The sequence below is a fragment of the Phodopus roborovskii genome, unplaced genomic scaffold (genome assembly GCF_943737965.1).
Source record: "Phodopus roborovskii unplaced genomic scaffold, PHOROB, whole genome shotgun sequence".
In the NCBI taxonomy this organism is placed as follows: domain Eukaryota; kingdom Metazoa; phylum Chordata; class Mammalia; order Rodentia; family Cricetidae; genus Phodopus; species Phodopus roborovskii.
In genome coordinates this window covers 45,764,117-45,774,313 of record NW_026126418.1, presented here as the reverse complement: position 1 = coordinate 45,774,313, position 10,197 = coordinate 45,764,117, and the positions used below count along the sequence as shown (strand labels likewise).

General features: G+C 40.0%; 1 protein-coding gene across 2 annotated transcripts in view; it reads right to left on the bottom strand.

Moving 5' to 3' along the window:
* Nucleotides 1-755: 755 nt before the first annotated feature.
* Nucleotides 756-10,197, bottom strand: part of Acvr1c (activin A receptor type 1C) — an 84,102-nt gene continuing 74,660 nt past the window's right edge. For both annotated transcript variants that reach the window (XM_051184661.1, XM_051184662.1), the window contains 2 exons: nucleotides 7,276-7,406; nucleotides 756-1,158 (listed from right to left, as the gene is read on the bottom strand). In XM_051184661.1, coding sequence (XP_051040618.1) covers nucleotides 1,033-1,158; nucleotides 7,276-7,406 — 257 coding nt within the window. In that variant the 3' untranslated portion in view covers nucleotides 756-1,032. The remainder of the gene's footprint in view (nucleotides 1,159-7,275; nucleotides 7,407-10,197) is intronic.

Here is a 10,197-nt window from a genome sequence, read left to right as displayed (position 1 = left end):
CTCAGTATCTTTCCTTGTTTACCTTCCTGTTGTTTTCTTTCTATCCGTGTACCCACAAAGTAATTACATCTTAAAACATACATCTCTAGACAATGTATCTTTATAATTTGTCAATCGTTGGCAGTGTTCAGAGGACCTTTTCTCATTAATGGATGAGATAGCAATGGCATTTTTATGAAGTAATGCTAGTAGATTGGTTCTGAAATTTTAGCAGGTCCATTGTCTCAAAACACTCTCTGTATGACCAAATTAAAAATACCAGACTTGAAGATGTTCCAGCTTAGGAAGAAAAGCACTATAGGAATTGAAGGGGACATAGTGAACCAGCTAACTTCACAGTGATCATTATCACAAGGTTTACCATCTCTGGCATGAGCTCTGTGACTCTGGAACATTTCAATATTCAAGACATCAGAGACTTCTGTAACACATCAGAAGCAATGGATCAGGTGGCTTTGTAACCATTTGGAAACCACTGTGGTGATGAAGAGAGTGTCAAGCAGGGAGGAGAGAGTGAGCATGGAGAACATGATAGCCCTCCCAAAACCCGCTGATGACCTCCACTGCTTCAAGCTTTAGACACTAAAATTCTGAGCAAAAGTTACTTTTCAAGGGTCCATATAGTTTCTAAAGTTCTAGTTCCCTGTAATCTTCCCTAGTTCACATTTTTAGTATGTTTCATCTCATTTGTGTGTGTTCTTGGTTCAAGTAAACAAAAATTTGTTTTATTTCTTTCTACTATTTTATGTAGCTTATTATACATTCATAACATCTTCCTTCTTATATGAACAGAATGAGTCGTGTCACCTTTAAAAATAAAATTAATGACAACATGGAGATTGGAAAAGTCAAGACCTGCCCATGCTTAACTTTAGAGTTATCTTTTCATGCTGCCTTTGGGACACTTAAACACTGTAGTGAATCATCATTGAGGTAGAACTAAAACAAAACACAGCAAAAAGAAGCAAAAACATTTACACAAAGCAGGAGACACAGAGGAAGCTGTGAGAAGTTCCTTTTTGCCTGTTGGTGTTAGGCTTTGCAGTCTTCCTTGACACACAGCTGGGAAATGGTCTTCTTCACACGAAGGGCTGTCAGGCGGGCTGCCCCATTGGCATACCAGCACTCACGCATGATTCTTCCCATGACCCTGAGTGCCTTTGGGAGAGAAAGACACCAAAGGGTTAAAGGTGCACCAGCAGGGTACAAAAGAAGTGAAATAAAAAAAATCAGGGGAAGACTGAGGAAACCAGGCCAAACTTCTGTAAAAAAATCATTTTAAAAGGCATGAACATTAACCTTGTAAAACATTAGCTTAAATGAAGTCATTGATTCTGAGACATAATGGTAGCTATTTTTGAACTCCTCCAAGAAGGGCAATGATAACTAAGTGCTATTGTGCAAGCTCATAGTCCCTGTATTTGGGAGTTGGAGGCAGGAGCAGCAGGAATTCAAGACCAAGCCATCTAGATGAAAATCTGTCTCCAACAAACAGCTAAAAAGCAACATGAGCAAATTGGGAGCATGGAGGGAGAGGAGAGAGAGAGTTAGGAGAAAGAGAATGGGGAGAAGTAGAAGGGAGATGTGGGCATGAGGGAACAGGAAGATTGAGACAGGGCATAGAGGAGAACAAGAAAAGAGATACCATAATAGAGGGAGCCATTATAGATTTAAGGAGAAATTTGGCACTAGGGAAATGCCCAGAGATCTACAAGGATGACCCCCAACTAATAATCTAAGCAATAGTGGAGAGACTACCTTAAATGCCATTACATGATAATGAGATTGATGACTACCTTATATGCCATCCTAGAGCCTTCATCTAGTAGCTGATGGAAGCAGAAGCATACACCCAGAACTAAATATTGAGTTGAACTCCTGGAATCCAGATACAGAGAGGGAGGAATGATGAGCAAAGGGGTCAAGGCCAGGCTGGAGAAACCCATAGAGACAGCTGACCTGAACAAGGATGAGCCCCCAGTCTGATAGCTGGGAAACCAGCATAGGACCAACCCAGATTCCCTGAATGTGGTGTTAGTTAGGAGGACTGAGCAGTCTATGGGGTCTCTAGTAATGGATCAGTATTTATCCCTAGTATACAAATGGACTTTGGGAGCACATCCTACAAAGAGGGATACTTTCTCAGGCTAGAGGCATGGGGGAGGGCCTAGGCCCTGCCCCAAATGATATGACAGACCTTACAGACTCCCATGGAAGGTCTCATCCTCCCTGGGGAGCAGAAAGGGATGGGCTGGGGTTTAGTGAGGATGATGGGGGAGGATGGGAGGGTAAGGGAACTGGGATTGACATGTAAAAACCTTGTTTCAAATTTAAATAAAAAAGGGGGAGAAAAAAGATACATGAGCCATCATGGAAGGAAGGGTTTGGCAATAGTTTCAATTCTCAGTTACATTTCATCAGATGTGCACACACATGAAAAGAGTCAAGGGGAAAACTAAGATTTACACTATTACCATTCATAATTGCATGCTACAAATAATGATCTGAGAACAAATATAAAACGTTAGTATGAATGAACTATCAAAGAAAGAAGGCAAATACTGTGGTGATATAGCCCCCACAGACTCATATGTTTGAGTGTTTTGCCTGTAGTGGGTGGCACTGTTAGGAGGTGTGGTCTTATTGGAGTAGGTATTGCCTTGTTGTTGGAAGGGTGTCACTGTGGAGGTGAGTTTTGTGGTCTCATATATGCTCAAGTTATTCCCAATGGGACATAGTTTACTTCCTGTTGCCTACAGATCAAGATGAGGAACTCTTAGCTCCTTCTCCAGCACCATGTCTGTCTGCACATTGTCATGTCCCACCATGGTCGTGATGACAATGGACTCAACCTCAGAACCTGTAAGACAGTCCCCATTAAATGTTTTCCTTTATATGAATTGGCCTGGTCATGGTGTCTCTTTACAACAAGAGAAACCTAACTAAGGTAGTACTTAGAGGAATAATCAATGTAAAAGCATAAAACATGGAAGACCCAGGGAGTCACTGTAGCAAGAGGAGCTCCAGTAGCATATGTCAATCTTCTGTTCTAGAAAATCAGAGATGAGGACCACATGTGAAAGACAGGAAAGCAAAGAAAACATTTAAAGGCACACACACACACACACACACAAAAAAAGACCCAAATGTAAACATGAATCCTTAGCTGTCAAGATGGTTCAGCAGGTAAAGGTGCTTGTAACAGAGCCTGTCAACCTGAGTTTGATCTTGGGACCCACATGCTAGAAAGAGAAAATTGACTCCTGCAGGTTGTCCTTTGGCCTCTGGTGAACATGCCCTGGTACATGTGTGTACTCCCACTTACGTATAAGAAAGTAAACATAATAAAAGTAAATGCATGTATATAAATCTTCCCTCAAAAGGAAGTTTGTAAGGAAAACCACTTACTTGGACTTAGGGTGAAAAAAAAATCTGCCCAAGTTTTTCAGTGAACCTAAACTCATAATAAAATTCTGCACTCAGAGAAGGGGAAGGGGTACAATAAGCAAGAATTAATCAAAACAATAACCAACAGAATCAGATCCATGAAACATCCATTATTAAAATTCAATGATAAGAAATGTGTATTAAAAAAGAAATAATGCTTGAACAGCCTGGGGCTGGGGTTAATACAACAATTTCAGAACCAGTAAAAGTTCTTGGTATGAGAATAAAGAATCCAGTAGATAAGTTAAATGGCGGATTAAACATATCTGTGGCAGAAGTAAAGACGTGGAAAAGAAATCTAGGGGATTAAGAATACAGGTGCCAACAGGAAATACCCCTGAACTAAAGTAAAATCTGAAAGGTTTAATAGCAGCCAATGAGCTGTCCAAAAATAGAAAAGGAGACAATGAGAGAAGAATTATCTGCAGACGTATTATCACTGGATATTTTGGAACAGAGGAATTTCACAAATCCTTACAATCAGAACAGTCTTTGTCCCAAACAAGCTTAACCACAAAGCTGAATTTATTGAGAGGCAAAAGCAGGAGGACTCCTACAAGTTTGGGTTACACAGTGAGAGCTTCCTTAAAAAAAAAACCTAAAGTACCTACAAACAAAAAGGCTGGCCATGAGACATAGAGAAATTGCAAAGTAGTAAAGAGGAAAGTTCTTTAAAAGCAGTTAAAGGGGATGGAGAGAAGGTGTAGCTGTTAAGTGCACTTGTTTCTCTTGCACAGGGCCTGGGTTTAATTCCAAACACCCACATGGTGACTTACAGCCATCCATGACTCCAGCTCCAGGAATCCAAAGCCCTCTTTTGACTTTCCTGACCACCAGCTGTGCACATGGTATGCATACACACATGTGGGCCAAATATCCATTCATATAAAAATAAAACAAATTTAAAGTAGAAAAGGCATTAAAGAATCAAACTTTTATTAAGATCAAAGTCCATTTTTATTGAACCTAAAAATAAAAGTATATAGCAGTTGGCACATTCAAGAGTAAAAAAAAAAAAAAAAAAAAAAGTTTTAAGGAGCAAAAGCATTGCCCACCACCACTTCCAGGTAACATTATATCAGAAATTCCAGAACCATAGTAAGAAAGAAGGAGCAGAGAGCTGTACCTGTCTAAGTGGATACAAAAGTATAAAGATCTTCATATTTTCCAAATTTTTGAACATATATATTTATATAGCATGATGGATACTGTCTTTTTAGATTTTTTAATTGTGTGTGTCAGAAGAAAGCATCAGACCTCCCCCTCCCCCAGAACTGCAGTTACAGGCAGTAGTGAGCCACTATGTGATTGTTGAGAACTGAATTCTGTTTCTATGCCAAAACAGTAAGTGATCTTAACCACTGAGCCATTTCTCCAGCCCCGGCAATGGAAGTCTAACTTTCAATCAGGAGAAATTTGGAATCACCTTCATAATACATTAATTTCTGGAACACTTTAAGAGAAAAGATCTACCTCAAATGGGGGTGACACATTCCATGGCTGACATCCTGGGCTGAGTGAAAAAGAGAGAAACAGCTACGCATCACTATTCTCCTCTGTGCTTCCTGATCCTGAACATAGTGTGTAGTGGTGTGAATGAGAAAGCTCCCCTTAGGCTTGTATGTTTGAATGCTTGTCCACAGTTAGTGGAACTGTTTCAGAAGATTAGGAGGTATGGCCTTCTTAGAGGAGATGCGGCCCTGTGTGTGGGCTTTGAAGTTCTGAAAACTCCCACCATTCCTGTCTCTCTTTGCTCATGCTGATGAAACAGATGTAAGTTCTCAGCTACTGCTCCAGCACCATGCCTGCCTGCCTGTTGCCATGTATCCCACCATGATGGCCATGGACTCTAATCATCTGGGACCATAAGACCCAAAATTAAATGCTTTCTTTCTTATGTTGCCTTGGTCATGTTGCCTCTTCACAGCAATAGGAAAGAAACTAAGACACATTGTTACCTGCTGCCATGCCTTTTGCACCATCATGACACCTTCAAACTTGAGCTATAACTAACCAATCCTTCTTTAAGTCCTTTTGGTCAAGTATTCTGTCACAGCAAGAATAAAATTCACTAGTACATATAGCAACATCATTTTTAATAATGTTATAAATCACAAGTGATAACTAATACTAGAATAGAAAAATTCTCTTATATATACATAGCAATGAAAATGGACAGATTGCTCATATATATATATATATATATATATATTTCTCATATATATGATGAAAAATTAAAAAACATATTTGTAATAAGTTTTGCTCATAATTTCCATAAATATACAAATGCAAATATTTTTTCAAGTTACACACATATGGCAAAAATCTAAATAAAAGCAGAAAATAATGAGAAATCATTAATATTAACCACTCAGCAAGGCAGAAAATTCCTCAAAGATTTCAGAGTGTTCTACTTTTCAAACTGTGTATTCACACATTTTCATTTAATTATTATATTTTAAATTTTACCAGTTTGTATCTCCTTGTGCTTAAAACTGATAATAGCTGGGTATGGTGGTGCATGCCAGCGATAGGGAAACAGAGGCAGGTGGATCTCTGTAAGTTTGCGACCAGCCTGGCCTACAGAGTGAGTTCCAGGACAGCCAAGGCTGCACAGAGAAACTCTGCCTTGGAAAAAAAGACCAACAAAACAAATACTATTAGAAAAAAATAATTATTTCTGTTACATTATACAAGCCCCTTCTCAAATAACAGTGTTGAGATAACTACACAAAAGACAAAAATAGTAAGACTTGCCTTAAACAAAAGAGCTAAAATCATGGAAGAAGGAAACAAATGGGATAAAGGGGCAGCTACATAAGAAAAAAAAATCCTATAACAAAATAAAAAGTAACAGTGTCACATAAAATGGCCTTATTTATTATATTCAAATAAAACAGAAAATAAACAGTAGTGATTGGAAGGGAAGATTGAAACACATAATAGGGGAACAACACTTAGGAAGCATTTATGGGGGGCAGAATAATTTCTGCAGACTGTGTGTCCACCATGGTTTGGTTATAGTCCTGGATTGCCTACAATGACAAGACAAATGACAACTGGATCTAAGGTGGGAGGGGGGCCTTTTCTGATGAAGAAGGTTAAGCTTCAGACAGCTAGAGATTAGTGTTACCGAGCACTATATGAATTAGTCACTGATTTTATCCATGTCCTTCATTTCCCAGCCCCTTAAAGTATGGTGAGACCATGTGACTGGTTCTATGAGGCATTAGTGGAAACCATGTATCCCTTGTACCAAACACTGAAAAGCTAGTGTGTGCACATGTGTTTCCTCTCTTTGCCAGATATAGAGACCTGGAGCCTGCATGGGGATGGCAGCACCAAGGAGAAAGAAGTAAGGATGACTGTTGAGTCACCTTGGTGAGGACATGTCACAGACTATATTACTTAAACCACAGAGGACTTCAGAGAAGCATTAATGTCCTGTTGTCAGAAGCCTCCAGGGCTTAGGAGGTTCATGTCATGGTCTCACACTGCTAAAGGGAATAAAATCCCTCTAAAGACATAAAAAAAAAAAGGCAACTCTCTATATATAGAATAAACTAAGCAACTGGGTTAAGAAAGAACTACATACTCTGAAAATCCTCACTGATACTAATCTGAAAAGTAAAAATAGAAAGGAATACATGAGAACATAGCTTGTGTTGATCTCCAGTGGATGAAAAAGAGGAGGGAGGGGGGAGAGGAAGGAAGAGGAGGGTGTAGAATGCAGAAAGAGGAGAGGGAAGAAAAAGAGGGAGGAGGAGGATGCAGAAAGGGGAGAGGGGAAAAGAGGAGGACACAGAGAGGAGAAAATAAAAGCCTTACTTCACAGCTTTGCCACTGGTTCGGGATACTTGGTCGGAACTTCTGGTCACAAACAACCTTTCTCATGTCTTCTATCGAAGGGTCTGAAGGCACCATGTCGTAATAAGGCAACTGGTACTCCTCAACCATTCCTAAAAGAAATTTGCAGAATAAGTTTCCCTACATATATATATAATCAATAATGATGTGTATTTCACTCTGATACACTTGGCTCGTCCATGCACACCTGATATTCAGGAAACAAGGAGTATCACTTTTGTTAAAATATGCCTGGTCTTCCAGAGATACTGAGGTCAATTCTCAGCAACCATGTGGTGGCTCACAACCATTTGTAATGAGATCTGGTTCCCTTTACTGGCCTGCAGGGATACATTCAGGCAGAACACTATATACAGTAAAGAAATAAATCTTAAAAAGTAATAATATGTCGGCCCCTCCATGTGGGATCATCTTGAGCCTGCCCTCACCTGACCTTTGGGCCCCTTTGCCAGCCTTCTGCCTAAGGTGAGCCTGGGACCAGCCCAAGCCAAATTCCTCCACCCCTACATCCTTTCCTGGAAACTTCCTGGGTTAGCTCTGAAACTTCCTCCTCACTATAACCTTGGCCTGAGTGGTCCAGTCCTGGTACCCCAGACCATCCATGAACCACAGGCTGCCTTCCCCTCATCTTTGGCCCTGATGGGCCCACTGCTCAGGCTGAGCATCTAGCCAGAGCACAGGTCCAACACCCCCACCATCTCCTCAGAACTTCCTGGATCGGCTCTGTGCATACTGGACTTGCCCCTCAACGAGGGACCATCTTGAGCCTGCCCTCACCTGACCTTTGGGTCCCTTCACCTACCTTCTGCCTGAGTCCTGTCATACCAGACCATCTACCATCCTGAGCCTGCCTTCCACTCATCCTTGGCCCTGCTGGGCTCAATGCTCCAGAAAAAGCTCTAAGCATACTGGACCTGCCCTTCCATGCTGGACCATCTTGAGCCTGCCCTTACCAGACCTTGGGGCTCATTTACCTGACTTCTGCCTGAGTGCTTGAGACCATCCACAACTTGCCTTCCCCACATCATTAGCCCTGCTGTGGCCTCTGCTTGAAAGACCTCGAAGAGAGCTCAGATCATCCAGAGTTACTGGATCAAAATACTGACTCACCTACACCCACTGATAGAGCAGGAAAGAGGGAGAGAGAGAGAGAGAGAGAGAGAGAGAGAGAGAGAGAGAGAGAGAGAGAGAGAGAGAGAGGCCTCACCTGCACCCACTGGAAGAAGTGATGGGAAGGCAGCAATACAAGAAAACACTCAACAATAGAAAGACCAATATGACATCACCAGAATCTAGGGACTCTACACCATCTAGACAAGAACACACCAAAGCCGATGAAGCAGAAGAGAACAACTTAAAACATAACTTCATAAAAATGATAGAGGCCTTCAAAGATGGTATGAAAAAATCCCTTATAGAAATGGAAGAAAAAACAAACAAAAAATTGCAAGAAATAGAGGAAAAGACTGAGCAAAAAATGTAAGAAATAAACAAATCTCTTTTAAAAAGTAAGGGAAGCCAAGGGAAAAAAATCAAACAGATGAAGGATACAATTCAAACAGTTCAGAACCTGAGAATTGAAATAAAGACAATAAAGAAAACACAAACTGAGGGAATGCTGGAAATAGAAAAACTGAGTAAACAATCAGGAAGTACAGATGCAAACAGAACCAAAAGAGTACAAGAGATCAAAGAGAATCTCAGGTGTTAAAGATAAACTAGAGGAAATTGATTCATCGACCAAAGAAAATCTTAAATCCAGCAAATCCTTAACATAAAACATCCAGGAAATGTGGGACACTGTAAAAAGGCCAAATATAAGAATAATCGGCATAGAAGAAGGCGAAGAAGCCCAGCTCAAAGGTGCAGAAAACATACTCAACAAAATCATTGAAGAAAATTTTCCCAATCTGAAGAAGGACAAGCCTATGAAAGTACAAGAAGCATAGTGAACACCAAATAGACTGAACAAAAAAAAAAAAAAAAAAACCCTCATATAATAATCAAAACACCTAACATTCAGAATAAAGAAAGAATATTAAGGACAGCAAAGGAAAAAGGCCACGTAACATACAAAGGCAGTCCTATCAAAATAACACCTGATTTCTCCATGGAAACTCTCAAGGCCAGAAGGTCCTGGATAAATGTTCTGCAAATACTAAGAGTCCACAGATGCCAGCCCATGCTACTTTAGCCAGCAAAACTCTCAATCACTATAGACAGAGAAAACAAGATATTAAATGACAAAGCCAGATTTTCAAAATGCACAAATTGCAGACACCCAACAAACTCATGGTAACTGAGCAATGCACAATTGCGCCATTCCTAGTCAAGGAAGAAATAAAAGAAGAAATTAAAGACTTCCTAGAATTCAACAAAAATGAAGACACAACATAACCAAACTTACGGGACACTTTGAAAGCAGTACAAGATGAAAGTTCATTGTACCAAGTGCCCATAGAAGAAAACAGAGCATAGTCACATTAAACAATTAACAGCACAATTGAAACCTCTAGAACAAAAAGAAGCAAACTCACCCTGGAGGAGTAGACTCCAGGAAAGAATCGATTTGAGGGCTGAAATCAATAAAGTAAAAACTAGGAAAACAATACAAAGAATCAATGTAACAAAGAGTTGGTTCTTCAAAAAATCAACAAGATAGACAAACCCTTATCCTAAATAACCAAAAGCAAAGAGAGACCATGCAAATCAGCAAACTCAGAAATGAAAAGGATGATATAAACAGTGCACACTGAGGAAATCCAGAGACTCTTCAGGTCATATTTTGAAAACCTGTACTCCACAAAAAAGGAAAATTAAACACAAATGGATAAATTTCTGGATAGGTATCCCTTACCAAAATTAAATCAAGAACAGATAAGC